This window comes from Neltuma alba, unplaced genomic scaffold (genome assembly GCF_004799145.2).
Source record: "Neltuma alba isolate B1F8T4 unplaced genomic scaffold, ASM479914v2 tig00012576_pilon, whole genome shotgun sequence".
Classification (NCBI taxonomy): Eukaryota; Viridiplantae; Streptophyta; class Magnoliopsida; order Fabales; family Fabaceae; genus Neltuma; species Neltuma alba.
In genome coordinates, this window is record NW_021637028.1 from 2,581 (window position 1) to 19,470 (window position 16,890).

The window sequence follows — 16,890 nt, forward strand, 5'->3', positions numbered from 1 at the left end:
GTGAAGTCAAAATGGCACGTTGACCAACATATAATTACTATATCTATATTTCATAACAAAAAGACCAAGATACAACACGAGGGAGTAAGATGAATGAATCATTTCATTCATTAGCCAAAAAATGCTATAAAAAACAAATAATATGCTATGAGTAATACAATCATTATTTACATAATTAAATTTGGAATTTAAGAGAGGCAACAAGGAGTTTCAATCATACAGTGGCAATCTGACATAGATTTATAAACAAAAATTAGAATACTGTGAAATGAACTCTCACAAGAATGACAAACCAGCCTTTTATAAAATTACATAATTGTGCCAGTTTCACTTTGTGTGCTTTTTCCTACCCATACGAAAGTTTGGCAAAAATCTTGCTATATAATATGGGAAACCAAAGAATCTAACAAAATTTTGACAATCTTTCTTCCCTTCCGATTTATCTGCCTGTGAACTGAGGTGGCTCAAATAAGTTTTCCCCTCATATACGTAAGAAAGTTGCTGCCACAGAAGAACACTCATCCTATTTGCACGGAAAAGCTCGAAAAAAACAGATAGACAAGAACAAGTCCCCTTGTGGGTAGAAGCAGAACAGATCTGAGGAGAGCAGAAATAATTTCATTCATGGCTCTCCAAACCATATCTCTTCTAGTAATCCCTTTGAGGCCCCCAAGGGAGGAGTATTTCACAGATGGCCATATGAGAAAGCTTGCATATGCAGACATGATTGAAACATATAGGGTACTGACCACAGCCGAAATAAGGAAGGCAATGAAGTCACGGTGATTAGCTGCGCCAACACAGTTCCCAATCTGCGAAAGGTTACAAAACCAATTACCAATAAAGCTTTCAGATTCCTCCTCATAAAGAAAATTTGCAGCCTGGCCATGGTGTTATTGATAATAGAATGAATACCAAAAGCATCCACTTCGTCAGAGTTGACAGGCAATGGCAATCAAACACCATCTTTCATACAAGTACAGAACTATCTTCAGCTGTGTGGGACACGCAGAACAACACTTACACGACATGTTGATAACAAATGCATCCAACAAGCTTATGGACATGCCAGAAAAAAATATTATACTTTCAGCGAGAGCACAGTTTGGACACGACTGATTCCATATCCAGGAGAAAAATCAAGAAAAAAGATAGTTATAGACATGAAACCCCACCAAGATTACATTATTAAAATTCTTTTCTAATGTTCTTCATTGTACATTTGAATAATACAATTTAATATCTCTATTTTAGTACATTTCATTATACAAATTAAAGGGTGGGGTACATTAAACATATTAAAATGCTGATTTGGCTTTCTCTTTGAATACACACGTATACACACTAATTAGTGGCATGTGAGAAACTGTCGCATGAGCATGCTTCACTGAATAAAAAGGTCGCCTACACACTACAATCGGGGCAACAAATCCCACCACGATCTGGAAGTAGTCCATCAAGAACAGTTCTCACCCCTTCAATTGTGGATAGAAGCAGAACTATTCCCACCTTTCCTTACTTCTTTATATTACTAGAATCAGCCCTTTTAATTTTTATCCCAAAATCAGCCTGGACAATCGCTGTCTGTTAACTGAAATGAGTGAAAAATTACCCTTTGTTGACATACACTACATAAAGAAACACTATTTCTAGCAAATAAAACAAAAAGCGATTCTCGTGATTGTTTAAGTATTTCAAATTTACGAAAATTCAAGTTTGTTATGATGGAAAAGATGTCATTCCAGAAAAAGAGCATGCAAATAGTATTTTGGAAGTCTAGAGAACTTGAGGCTTGTGGTATGGAAGTTTAGAGAAACAAATTTTTTTGCAGAATCCTTTATTGGAAGATCATTAACAGAAAGATTGGGAGCTGAAATTTGATAGCTGATTAAATGAGGTTTCTGTTGAATTCTTGTGAACCAATTCTTTTCTTCTTATTCTTCTCTAATATAAGTACCGTTTACCTAGCAATAAAACACCCAAAATCATTCTCTTTGCTTTCTGAAATCAGGACTCTGACAAAACCATATTCTTGCTTATCAAAACCACTAGTTCTCGAATGTCTTCGACTCCCTTAATTCACACCTTAGTACTCAAAAATCCTTGTTCTGCTGAGTCCTAAATTCGGCAGGTAAATACTCCAATAACAGTTATCCTTCCCGTATTCAAAACTCCAAACTCATAATAGAACCCCAAGTCTATTGCTTGCACACTTCCCCTTTGTCACTGCAAATGCCTACCAAAAGTGACAACACGAAGATGCCAAAGTCACTGCTACATGTTATGTAATCATTCATTGTTTTTTACATAAGATTTCATTCATTTCTTACAAAGGCAGTTGGTGTATCATATGTTTTCATCATTGAAAGATAGGCCCCCAAACAATGAGGGGGGGAAAAAAATAGAAGAACAGATATAACTCAAGATTATACAGAAGGCTTCCAGTATACAACAAAATTCCAACTGAAGTAACATTTAATTCTAATAATCTATTTGACAGGTTAAACTAAACAACATATTAATAGGTCAAAAGTTGTATGGTCAAAGATGCCACACATGGTGTATATCATTGTCCAGAAGATTTCAGGGAATGTGCCACAGATTATGAAATTTCAACATTCAAGAAATGATGAAAACTTACAAAGGGACAGTGATGATCCATGTCCACAATACACTTTTCACAAGAACGGCAATGATGAGTTCCAGGTGCCTTTGGTTTTGAGCAGTAGTGACAGAAAGTGTAGTTTTCAAGGTCCCCTTTCCCAACAGTAGGGTAGCTTCCCCACAATATATTTGGGGGTGTGCCTGCACACTTAAATGCCGCCAGGCTGAAAAAGGAAATCGTGGATATGGACAAGATTGCTGTTATAATGCAGTGAGTAATCCCAGAAAGACTGAATGTAAGGAGAAAGGGATACACTGCCCACACTCCTCCAACTGCATCAGAAAACAAAAGAACGTTATAATAAGTACAGAATAGTTCTCTCAACAGTTCATTTTTGAGAGCAAGTGTTGAAAGTATTCATTTTGTTAATATAAAATACTTATCTCCATCTAGAGTGGATAACAGAAAAGCACATTACTCAAGAACATCAGACACATTGTGGAGTGGACCATGAGATTGCCGTATGAATATAAATAAGGAACATCCTATCTTTTAAGTTATTATTGCATCCTGACAGATGTATCTAATACAACAATAATGCCAATAAGCTGGTATACTTAAGCATCTATAGTTAGACATTCCGCCAGGAGACACACAGATAAGTTTAGCCACCAAAAACAAAGTGGTCAAATGCAAGGGTGGCATCAGAATTGGTTTAAACAAGAGAATAATGGCGTACTCACCAATCCCCGAGCCAAATCTTAATCAATGTTACCTAATTCATGATGTGTTGTGGTGCAGAGTATATCACTTTATATAATTACCAATACTAGGGATATGCTTCGTTGATACAATTTGGACCATTTAACCCACATACTTATGATATCATAATTCATATACCAATACACAATGTAAAATCTACAGGAAGCTCATTATTCTTAAGTCATGAACGACTCACCTCACACTAGTACACTCTGCGTGAGCATAAAGCCCACTATCTAGTTATTTTAATACTTAAAGTAAGACATATCCCATACCCATTATGAATTAGGTAAGATACATCTAACAGAGTATTTTTCTTTTGCAAAAGCATTTGATCTTCTCCTGTACCTTCAAAACATCCCCTTTTCAACAGGTACTTTTAGACACATTCAACCAAATGAAATTAAAGGAAGCAAAACTAAATCATGGCTAGTCATTATAAATCATCTTTTATAACAATTTCCATTCAGTAGACTGACTAGGAACTGCAGGAAGTTAATAGTTTCCTATCAAGGTGGCGCATTTGTTCACCCACTACTATTGGTCCATCAACAATTTGGTCAGAACAATTTGCTCTTTAATATAATTATCCTTGCAGCATTAATTGATCTCTAACAAGGAACCAACACCCATCTTAATTTTCTCAATATAACTTCTGAAAGGAAAGGAAAAATCATTCAACTGGACAAAAATTTAATAACAAGTTGTCAAGAACAAATGTGTATGAGCAATAAGAACAAAAAAATATTTTGGGGGTTGCGATGAATTTTGGGCGGAACCAAGGATGATTGGATGAATAAGAATTCTGATCAAACATGACAACAGATAACAGAAAGTAAAAGAAAAACTGCACCAGCATCAATAGTGGCTTACATATCACAAAGAGCATAAACACGATGACAATAGGAACAACACATCGATCACGAAGTCGTCTCCATTTAAAGCACTTGTTTTCATGTTTTTGTTTGTTTTGATTTGTTATGGCCCCACACCAGGCACATTTGAAAACAGGTGTACAAGATGGAAGTAGTAGGCGCAGTCCACATCCCCAGCAAGTTGTCTCGTAATTGTCCGTAACCGCAGTCACATATTGCTCCTAAATTTGACTTTTATATGAGCAACCAAGGAAGCTACAAAATTTTCAAACTGTAAAAAATAGCAAGCAATAACATACATGAAGTTATCTATGTACTATAAAAGACTGAATCATAGTGGGCACAAACAAACTACACAAGCATCCAAAACTATATTATTTTCCCCCTTTTTTATTTTGAAGAAATAGGAAGTGAAAGTTCATAAACAAAGCATGCATTGTGGGGGGAAAAATCTTCTTTTCCTTCCCAACAATAATGCACAAACCACTAAGCAAAAACTCAATGTCTAAAAGCAATCATGATGAAATCTCAAGAGACAACTTCTCAGCAGATTTAGCTCTATTCACAATCCATTCTCCTTGTTGAGTAACTGAAAACAGAACTGTCCTTACCTAGATAGTGAAGTCCCAATTTTTAAGTTCACTGATAAACATGAAAGAGAAAGCCATGTCACTGTGGTGGCTACTAGGAATTTTGTCATGTAAGAAGCCACTGTAAGTTTATTTATAATATAACACAGAAAGTTATATAAACTTCGTTTATCCTTTATCTTTAAGAATAAAAAAAATTCTATTTATTCTGAATTTTCTAGCTATCTTCATTTGACTTCGTTTCCACTGTAAATTTAACATGCTTTAACCGCGTACCTGCACAGGCACAAATGTCCAACTGCAATTTTACATGTACTATTCTACCCGTTAAAATGTAGCATTCCTATCGAAAAGCATGTGAATATCAGCTTTCTGTTTCCTTGAGAAAAAAAAGTAAAAATGAATACAATTGCTTTGGGTTGTACCATGGCACTGAACTAATTTCAAAACCCAAGTTTATTACTTGGATACAAAAAATTCCAAAACCCCACATAAACACACTAAATTCGAAAAATTTATAACGGCAACCAAAGGATACCCATTCCCCAGAAGAAATTCTATAAACACTTAAATAAAAGCAAACACAGGGATGACAGGCGCATTACACTGCGAGAACATGCGAATCAGAGCTGGATAATGCAAGCAGGAAATATCATATATGGAGGAAATCGAATATAGAACAAAATTTTCAGTGAGCGAATAAAGAAGCTTGCCTCGGAGGATCTAATGGCTTCCGGCGTCCTCAATAAGTCATCGTTGGAGGTCCCTTCCACCATTTTCTCCTCCCTTTATTTCTATGTGTCTAAATCAGAATGCTATTTGCTTGTATTTCTTTTTTCTTTTTTCTTCTGAGTGTTTCTGTGTTGATTAGTTGGCTCAATGCTTTCCTGCCAATTCGCCAATCGGCAAGGAAAAACTAGGAGCAATTGTTTGTTGTTTGACCTCTGGAAATGGACTACGGAGAGAGAAACCTGGAAATGGGTGAAGGGGACGGAGAGAGAGTGGACGCGAAGGAAAGACAAGCGAATGAGAAGGAAAACTCAAAGCCGGCCATATTGGGCCTCCTCTGTTGGGTTGGGTCGCAACGCCGAGCCCAGACCTGGCCTTGTTGGTCCATATGTTAATCAGGCCCGCGTACTCTTCGGTGTTTTCGGTGCAAAATCCACTTTTCTCTATCATTGGGATATAAACTGTATTGTTGATAATTTATAAATAATATTTTTTTAAAAAGTTCATAAATGTTTTAATAGATACTCCTCCGGTTCTAAATGTAAGGCCCTTATTATGTAGGACCGGAGGAATATTTTGATTATTGATTACAGGATTTATCCATGAAAAGAATGCCAAAAAAAAGAGGAAAATACAAAGTCTTGAAAATGTGGATAAGCATAATAAAATGAGAGTCAACAAAAATTGATCTAGGTGATAAGAAATCAGTTTATAACTTACAAAGTTATGAATTCAAATTGCAGGTTGGGTTGAGAAAAATAAATACCAAAATATGTAAAAATGGTTAACTCATCTTATATTCCAATCCATATGGTTTGGGCTTTGCTCATGAACGTCTCAAAAATTAAAAAAAAAAAAGAAATAAAGAAAACTATGGGTACCTTAAGAATGGTTTTCTTTTTCTCATTTGGTCATCCACGGACCATGACAGCCTGAGGAGTGTCTTTAACCTTCCTTTTTTTTTTTTGGTTTTCTGGTCATTCTGACCGTTGACTGGTGGCCGATCCTGCAGAATCTTGCATTGACCTGAATCTCCCATAGTACCAAGAGAAAAATCACGTATCGCAATGGACAGAAAAGTCCATCCAACTCACAGCCTTCACGATTATTTCCACTATGAATAAGACATCGAAAATTCTAGTTTGGCCACTGGTGAAAAACAAGTCAAACTCATTAAGTAGTCTTCGTGCCTCTGGAAAATTGGCCTCGTGCGGATGCTGGCATGCCATGTGCCCATGCAGCAAGTAGAACTGAGCATGATTTTGAAATTAAAAAATGATCTTGTTGAAATAAAAAAGTGCATTAATATATGTGTGAAAAGTCACCAACATCGACTGTATTATAATTTGTTTAAGATGGTTTTACTTTTATACTCCTGTGTGTTTGTAAAAGATTTTAAATTCGGATTTTATTGCTAAGTAAACGTTGCGTCTCTCAAGTCTCAATTGTTTTTTTTTCCCTCCCTCCTTTAGTTTAGATTTGCAGCATTAAATTCGATTGCATCTCAAGAAATGGGGTTGTGGAGAAAGGAAACTGCGAGCGAAGCAAAGAAGCGGCTATGGCTAGCAGGACCAATGATTTCTGCGGGCTTTTTTATGTACATTTTACAAGTGATTTCGCTGATTTTGGTGGGTCATCTCGGAGAATTGCCTCTATCCAGTGCTTCAATGGCTACTTCGTTTTTCAATGCCACTGGTTTTACAGTGTTGATGCGTTCGTAGTGTTTCTTCTCTGCCTCTGTGATAAACACATGCAAATTATCAGAAGTTGAGTTATGAGACTTAGGATCTGCCTTTTCCCGCAAGATCTAACATCCCACTTATCTAAGTTGATTACTAAGTCTTTGATATTATGCTTTTTAAGAGCTTGAGTGATTTCTTGGAAGTTTCGACTGTCATTTCATGATATTGCGATCCTTCAGTTTGTTTTCTCAAAATTTAACATTTCATGTAATCAAAGTCCATTGCTTTACGCTTTAATGCCTTTTTTCTAATGATCAAACTGTGGTAAGGGATCTAAACATCCTGGATACCAACCATAGAATTTCATTGTCTCTTGCTTTCCTCAACCTTTCAGTTTTTCATCAATTTTAAGAGCCTTTACACATACTCAAAATCTGCTTTGTTCAATGCTTTTAGAGGGGAATGGCGAGTGCCTTAGACACATTTTGTGGTCAATCATATGGAGCAGAGCAATATCACATGCTTGGCATTTATATGCAGAGAGGCATGTTGGTAATCTTACTTGTTGATATAGTCCAGACCATTACTTTGGCTAACTTGAGACCTATTCTAGTTTTATTGCATCAAGACCACAATATTTCAAAAGAAGCCGGAGTATTTGCTCATCACATGATTCCAAGCCTTTTTGCTTTTGGTCTTCTTCAGTGCAACATTAAATTCCTTCAAAACCAGAGCATAGTCTTTCCTCTGGTTCTCACTACTGGAATCACAAGCTTAATACACATCCTTTTCTGTTGGGTGTTGGTTCTAAAAGCTGGCCTTGGAATCAAAGGAGCTGCCATCGCATTTTCCATTTCAAATTGGATTAATTTGTTGTTGCTAGCACTTTATATCAAGTACTCTTCTTCATGCAAGAGGACTTGGACGGGGCTTTTCAAGAGAATCCTTTCATAACATCCCGCAGTTTTTCAGACTTGCTCTTCCTTCAGCTCTCATGGTCTGGCATGATTCTTATTTTTGAGGCATCGTTCATTCCCCAAAGGATCCAATATATTGGTTCATCTTTATTTTTTCTTCACCATTAGATAAAATGTTTTGCAAGGACTCAATTGCTATCTACTTTTCTCAGGAATAGATAATGTTATGATTGTTGTTGACAAGTTTTTCTTTTTTTTTTTTTGGTTTGGTGTAACAGATTAGAATCATGGATGTTTGAATTGATGGTGATCCTGCCTGGTACTTTTCCTAATCCAAAACTGCAAACTTTGGTTTCTTCTATATGGTAAGTTTTTCTGTGAGAAGCCATGCTCTAGTTAGTACTAAATTCTTTATGGCATCTGCACAGACAACACACATATTCCTTATGGATTTTGAACTCCTTCTGCAGTTTTAATACATCTGGTATGTTTTGGATGTTGCCCTTTGGAATGGGGTTGCTGCAAGGTCAGTGGTTTCTTGCTAAAAATTTATGCCTTTTTTTTATTATGCAAAACAACCCCAGTGGAAGTTTATATAGCTTTTAGTATGACAAGGATTAATTTGATCCTAATTTGGACTTTGACAAGTTTTATTATGCATCTCAACTCTAACAGTATAAGAATATCAAACGAACTAGGGGCTGGCTCTCCAAAAGCTGCACAATTAGCACTTAAAGTCACCTTATTCATGGCTGTCATAGTGGGAGCTTTTGAGTTTTCTTTGCTGATGCTATGAAGAAATATTTGGGGTGGAATATTTACCAATGTACATGAAGTAGTGAGACATGTTGCATCCGTTCTGCCAATTGTGGCCAGGTGCAACCTTCATGGATTCAATTCAAACTGTACTCTCAGGTACTGACATCTGCTCATTAAACTGAGTGTAAAATGTGCATATCACTTATTTTTAATCCTCAAATGGAGAAGGAATAAGAGCCAAAGATCACATGGTACGATTACATACTGCATTTGTATTAGTCATATGTCTGTGGCCTATGTTTCTCTGTGCATGTGAACTTCACCATTGACAAGTAATTGGCAATATTTTTGTAAATAAGGTGTTGCAAGAGGGTGTGGTTGGCAGAAAGTTGGTGCACTTGTGAATCTTTGTACATATTATCTTGTGGGTGTTCCGTTTGCTGTAGTCTTTTCTATTGCCCTCCACATGAAAGTAAAAGTAAGGTTCCATCCATCTCCTGGTGTAAAACACTTTCAATTGAAGCTACTTGTTTTGAGTAATATTGGTTTGTTCTACAAATAGGGTCTCTGGATAGGTATGGCAGTAGCACTTGTTGTGCAAGCGGTATGTCTTCTTGTCATAACCATGTGCACTGACTGGGAGAAAGAAGTAAGGCATCCTCTTATCATCAATTTGGCATTATATGGCGAGCTGAGATGCTGACAAAATCATTCATTTTCTAGGTTAAGAATGCTGCAGTAAGGGTACAAGGTCCAGGGGTCCCGCAGTAAAGAAAATGTTGCTAATTGATGGAGCTGTAATTCTGAAAGTCAGGATTTTAACATATGAAATAAAGATTGCTAAGGTATGCGGCCAAAAAAAAAAAAAAAAAGGCTCAACTAAGATGCACATTGTAACAGAGAAAATACTGTCTATTGACTAAAAGTTCGGCGGTGCACCTAGACAGACTATGACAGGAGTGCTTAGAACATTTAACTGACTCAATATTGGCTCCTTGAACAACTGAAATTGTAACCTTTAGTCTAATGGCTCTTGTACTAGAATATTCATTTTGGGCCAAAGGCCTTGTAGGTGGCATAGATACTTTTCTACAAGTGAAAGGTCATAGGTTTGATCTTGCTTGTAATATCAGGCTATTAGTACCTGCCTCATTAATTTAGAAGAAAAGAATATTCATTTTGGATGCTGAAAATCTAGATCTAATTTTTCTTTTCAGATGTGATATGCAGAATCAAAAGAGGGATCAAAAATTAGTTAGCATAGTTTACATGAATTTTATAATAAAACAAATCTGGCAGGATAGTGAAAATATATCATCATAAAAGTAACATAAAGTACATATTCAATTTCCCTATAGCAGTTATTTTCTCATTTGCCATCAGTATGGCATAATACACAGATATTCACAAACCAAAGGTTGTGTGTACATATTAAGTATATTGAAATGAAATATGACTAAGCAATAGTTATTAATCTATAACTACGTTATCTTACTATTTTATTTGCAACCATATTCATATATCCAAAAGACAAGCATACTTCAAGTCGAGACATTTATTTTGTTTTTATTTAATATCGTTTTGACTTTTTCTTCAAAAGAAAAGGAAAAAAAGAAAAGAAAAGAAAAAGCATTTACTTTGTGCTTTTACTAAGATTAGAGTAATAAGAGAAAAAGTGCTTACGTATGATGATATGAAAAATCTAAAGTAAATCCAATTACAAGGAATATGACACAAATCTAAACAGAACAAGCATAAGTGTCAAGCATGGATATCCATACGCTGGAAGAAATTGGAATGCTATTTGCATCTCTTTTCTTCTTCTTCTAAGTGTCCTATGCATTTTTTTTTTCTTCATATGCACAGATATCTTCCTATTAGAAATAATTATGTTTGAGACACGGACACTGAATCTCAATTCACCACAGTATAAGAAATTAAACTCTTTCATTAGTCCTAACTCTTGTTGGTCTTGAGTGTCTCTGTGTTGATCAGTAGGCTCACTGCTGCCAATTCGCCAATTGGCAGGGGAAAGCTAGAGCAGTTGTTTGTTTGACCTCTGAAAATGGACCTCAATGCAGTCCTTATTGGGCCTCCTCTGTTGGGTTGGGTCGCAGCGTCGAGCCCATACCTTTCCTTGCTGACCCATATCTTAACCTGGCCGATGTGCTCTTTGGTTTTTTCAGCCTGCAGATCCGCCTGCCTTTATCTCTATAATTGAGACACCAAAAGTAATACTACTTCCGGTTATAATTATAAGAAGTAGTTGATTAATTTGAGAAGATTAAATAAAGAAGTTAAATTAGTTATTTATAATAAATATGTGTTATCTTTCATAAAATGTCCTTACTAATTAAATGTGTTGGTTATAACTATTATTGTTAAGAGGATTATTTTGAAAAAAAAATATAAATATGAGAGACAAAGTGGATTAGAGTCTTATATTTAGAACCAAAATAAAAGTCAAATAAGGTTTTATATTAAGAACCGGAAGTAGTATTTTATTATCAATTTTATACATTTTTGTCACTGTATTAAATAAATTAAACATGGGCTTAACGTAGTTTGAGAAATAACTTCTGAATAGTATAATCTAGGAAAAAAATTTATATTATATATAAAATAGGTAGATTATTATTCAGGAACATATTTTCGATTGAAAATTAGTTCATCCATAAAAGACTAAAAATAAGATTTGTCAGTCCGTGAAAATTTATTACATGACTTTCGGGCATAGATATATATAAAGCCATGAATGTGATTCTAAAGCTGCTTGTGCAGATTTTGGCTTCTGATAAGAGCACTGAACCGCATCAGACAGAGACATCATTTAACACGTACCAACCTTCTTGGACCAGAAACCCTAATTTATCGTTCCCTCCAATGCTTAATAAAAAAACAACTTAATTAATTTAGGTAAATTAAGTATGCCAAATAAATCAGTTAATTATATCGCCCTGAAACTTCTCTATTATATAGTTTATAAATTCCGTCAATTAATTTGGATAAAAATAAAAAGATAAAAAATTAAAAAGAATTAAAATTTTATATTTATAATCAAATATAAAGACCAGCTCCAATATTAACTATTAAGAATCGCAGAGAGAGTATTATGCTAAAACTAGACACCATAAATCCTCCTAAAGTTTTCAAATCATCATGATCTAAGAACAAAATTTATGATAGTTGTGATTAGACGGTGATTTAATTACAGCTTAATATAAGAATTAGTTTGACATTCAATTTGATTCTAAATATAAACTTCTAATTCACTTTGTTTCTTATATTTATTTATTTATTTTAAAATAATCCCTATAATAGTTGCATATGTTAAATATTTCATCAAATGATAATTTTAATCAATACGCATAATTTGGAGCATGCATATGCATTTATTTACTGAAGCAATATATGCTTCTTTGAGGGCTCAATATAATATATTACCTCCTTTTTTTTTTAAATATAAGGATTATTTTGACATTCAATTTGATAATAAATATAAAACTTTAATTTATTTTATCTCTCATATTTATTTATTTATTTTCAAAATAGTTCTTATAACAGTTACACATAATAAATATTCTATTAAAAGATAGTTCTAACTAATATACATAGTAGGCAAAAGTATTCTATTAACATATATTTATTATTTATTTAATTTTTTTAGATTAATTAATTAACTTTTATATTAGGTGTCAAGTGTCACATTGTACTGAACAAATCCAAGCTATATATAATGATCCTGCGGCAAAATTGAGGCAGGCACAGAGGAGGCACAGATGAATGAGCTGTTTGATGGTGATGGGTTTTGAGACATGAGGAAAATGAAAGGCATTTTCCACAGAAGAAAACAGGACCACCTAAGAAATTAATTAATTATATGAGCTTGTAATATGATTGATTATATCCTCTCTGAGGAGGATATGTTCAAATGAATGAAAATACATAAAAGACGACATTTAATTAATTTGCTGCTGCAGAATATCTTTTTGTGCGTTTGAATAATAAAGCCCATATATATAGCTAGCTTCATCAATAAATATATATATATTGTGATCGTAGGCCTGTTTTTTTACTGCTTATTAGTTATTATCAGGGTTCTGAATTAATTTAATGCTAATAATCATCATCTTGGACCACACGACTCAGATCAATACTGTCCATGCAGCTTGGTTTTCGTCAACTGTAATTTTACGTATTCATTATTTTCTGAAAAGGAAATAATGGATGCTTCGTGCGTCTGAGTTGAATTTGATCCACTATGGTGGGAGAGGGAAGAAGAAGAGCCACCTTCAAATGCAACTTTTTCATGTGCATAATTGATTTCTATAACAGGAGTCTATGTATGTTGATATTATGATTAATATTATCTTTATGTCCATCAATTTTGACTTTTTTTTTTATGTTTGTCATTAAAATTTGGAAGCAGTGATATCAAATTTCATAAATCAAAATCACTGGTTTTAAATTTTAAGAACCAACATCAAAAGTAGTGTTTACTTTAAACCATATAGTATTGATATTTTCTTTTATATTACATCCGATTCTTAATATAAGAATTTGATAACTAATTTACGAAGATGTGATTTTTACTAAAATATCATTGTTAATTATGTACTTTAGAGTTACTTATTAATGAAAATTCCTTAATATATGTAATTACTATAGGATACTTGGGAAGAAATTTATAAATATTCAAAACAAAATGAATTAAAATTTTATATTTAAAATCAAATTGAATTCCTAACTAATTTTTGTATTAAGGACTGGATGTGGTATATTTTTTAAATAAATGTTGAAAATGGTGGTTTCGGATTCTCATTAAGACCCACGACTGACATCTTTATAAATTTTGGAGCCATGATGTGTTATTTTCACCGGTAGATTGGATGTGGACGGATCTCAAGAACTGATGAACTTTAGGAGTTTAGGTGCATGTGTGTTTGTGGGGGAGATGATGAACTTTTCTTTGGATTTACTTCTCTACTTTTGGTCGTTCCTCAAATCATAGTAGAGAGGACTATATAGTACGAAGAGGGCATTAATAATTATTTGTATCATTTGTATAGTCAAGTCTCCTTACACACAGAACAAAGTGGTTTTGTTTTGTTTATGAAGCAAATTGATTGGTACCATTTGCTTGGGTACAAAGCATATACGGATTTGTCTAGATCATCCAAATCAATTTTCTTTTAGGCAAGCATAGCTTGCGGGTAGGGATCGAACCCTGTTAAAAGCCACCATTAGGTGGCTATCATATCGTTATGCCACACAGGCGCTGGCCAAATCAAATTTAAATGACCGGCATCCGATTATTATTATTATTATTTTATACATATATATTTTTTTAAGCTACAATACTGTTCTAAAATTTTAAAAATATCACTTTAATAAACAAAATGACATATTGATTAGATAGCATATGAGATTTTAAAGATAAAACTACCTATGAGCATTTTTTTTTTAAAAAAAAAAGGAAAGGTAGGCATTTCATAACAATGTTAACATCCTCTAGCCTTTTTCAAAATGCTAACATCCTCTAGTCTTTTTCACAATTTGGATAATTTCATTTATAATTACTTTTAATCATTTCAAAACTTAGGAGGAATTTGAGAAGGGGATACATTTTTAAGCCATTTCCTATATCCATTTTCACAATTTTGATAATACCATTAAAAACTGTTTTCAAACACTTCAAAATTTAGGAAGAAGAACTCAATCAAGGGATTATTATTCAAGCTGTTTCTTATACTTGCAACAATATTAACAACGCCTCTAGACATTTTCACAACTCTGAAAACACCATTAACAATTTTTATTTTTTTTTGCAATTTTCAAATTTGGCTAATTCAAGCAGAGCTTCATTATTTAAGCCATAAGTATTCATTCATTGCATCAATTCCAAACCACGAAAAAACGAAACTACTTAAATAATTACCCCCATTGGTTGAATTGCCAAGTTTAAAAATTGCAACAAAAAAAAAAAGTGTTGTAGATTGCATCAACTAAGTTGTGAAAATAGTTGAAGGTGTTGTCAATACTATTATTGCAAGTGTAGGAAACATTTTAAATAATGAAAAAATGAGTTGTTAATGATATTATGGAATTTGTGAAAATGGTTGGAGGTGTTGTTAATATTAATGCAAATGCAGGAAACGTCCGTCTAACCAATGCATCATTTCTGCTTATTAGAGTGATCTTTTTGAAAGAAAAAAAAAGTAGTATTTTCCTGGAATTTTCCTCTTGCAAGCAATATTGCACTGTTTTTTTAAGTGCTTTTGGTGTACACTATTTCTTCTTAAAAAAGAAAGACTATTTTATAGGTATTTATATTTTTCTTTAGTTTTAAATCTGGTACTTATATTTTTTTTCTTCCCTTATTAAATCTCTTAACTTTGTTATATTAGCATCTTTAATCCTTGTATAAGGTCATACTAACAGAGTAAAATTATAGGACCAATAAAATAAAATTAAAAAATTAATAAATAGAGAAAACGGCATAAGTATCAAATTAAAATTGTGAGAAAGTATGCTTACTTGAAAAATAATTTTTTCAACATAAAGAAAAAAAAATTTACATCCTAGATCCAAACTCAGAGGGAAAGTGGCTCAAAGGGAAGTAATAGGGAAACCACAAGATCTTAAGTGAGATAATAAGGGTCTCTGCTACCTTAATCGAGGTTCAATCCTCACCCTGCCAATGGGGCAGCGTTAAATACTTGTGACCAGCATCCGCCCCTTATATGGTCTTATAGAATGCAAAGGGATTAGTCATTAGATCGCTTTAGTGGATACCTGCGAAAGGGGGGGAAAAAAAGTACTAGGAAAGCATGTGGCGTGAGGGGAAGTACGTAGGAGTGGAAAATACAAAGTTACATAAAATGTTAGAAACAACAAAGGTTAAATATGGGAAGGATGTACCTTCAACCAATCAAGGTATCCCTTTCACATGCATGGCTTCAACCTCCTGTAAAACCCATGTGAAGGTGACTAACTATCTCTAAAGTATGTGTGCATGTTATGAGATTCTTTTTTTTTTTTTTTTAAATCATGTTACGAGATTTGAGATTCTTTAACTATTCACCTTTCTTCCCTTTTATTATTCTTCACTTCTAACTCAATTCTATCCATGTTAAATCAAGTCTTTTTTTTTTCAATCCGTGTAATATAATTCATGATAAAAAAAAAAAAAAAAAGTTCAGTTCGAGTGAAGTACAGAGGTGCGCCTCATTGTGAGACTAAATTGAACCGACTGATTTAATAGAAAAACCATAATTCCGGAATTTAGAGAAAATTGAGAGTCAGTTGAAGTTAGGCAATACGACTTTTATCTTGGTCCTAAATATAAGACCCTAATCCATTTTGTCTATCATATTTACTCAATTTTTTCCAAGATAGTCCTTCTAATAATTATAGTTTTAACTAACATACTTGATTAGTAAGGATATTTTAGGAAAGACAACACCTATTTATTACAAATAACTAACTAAACTTCTTTCCTTAATTTCCTCAAATTAGTCAACTGACTCTTATGATTAGGACCGGAGGTAGTATAAACCAGTCATATCTATATTTCCAAACTACGTCGATCCTTGAAAAAAAAAATAGATACTCACAACTACTATAGTTTTAACTTTCTCTTATAGTATTTTAAAGGTATATATATGCATATAAGTGTCTCCAAATCTTATAAAAATAAGAAAAATGAAAGTTCTCAAAATCGCGGGGGAATATTGGTTAATGAAACAAAATTATCATACTTCAAAAAATAAACGTCTGAAAAAATTATTCTCCACCTCGACCTCTTAAGATTTTTATTTTGTAGTTGATGCTTGGTTAAAATTTCGTATTGTTAGATTCCTCCTTTTGTCTCCCACCATATATCTGTTAAATAATTAGATTTGACAAGATATGATATTCCAAATTATATTCCAATGCTTTTTTGTCACAACACTTCCAAAAAAATGAAGA

General features: G+C 33.6%; 1 protein-coding gene and 1 pseudogene across 1 annotated transcript; one reads left to right on the top strand and one right to left on the bottom strand.

The window, feature by feature from the left end:
• Positions 1-303: 303 nt before the first annotated feature.
• On the bottom strand, positions 304-5,818 carry LOC114728806 (protein S-acyltransferase 11-like). The gene is given in 5 exon segments (XM_028915754.1): positions 304-521; positions 524-812; positions 2,642-2,937; positions 4,241-4,463; positions 5,546-5,818. Coding segments are annotated over 5 exon segments (1,065 nt in total). The 5' UTR covers positions 5,609-5,818; the 3' UTR covers positions 304-327.
• Positions 5,819-7,072: 1,254 nt separating this feature from the next.
• Positions 7,073-9,723, top strand: LOC114728826 (protein DETOXIFICATION 16-like; annotated as a pseudogene).
• Positions 9,724-16,890: the final 7,167 nt, after the last annotated feature.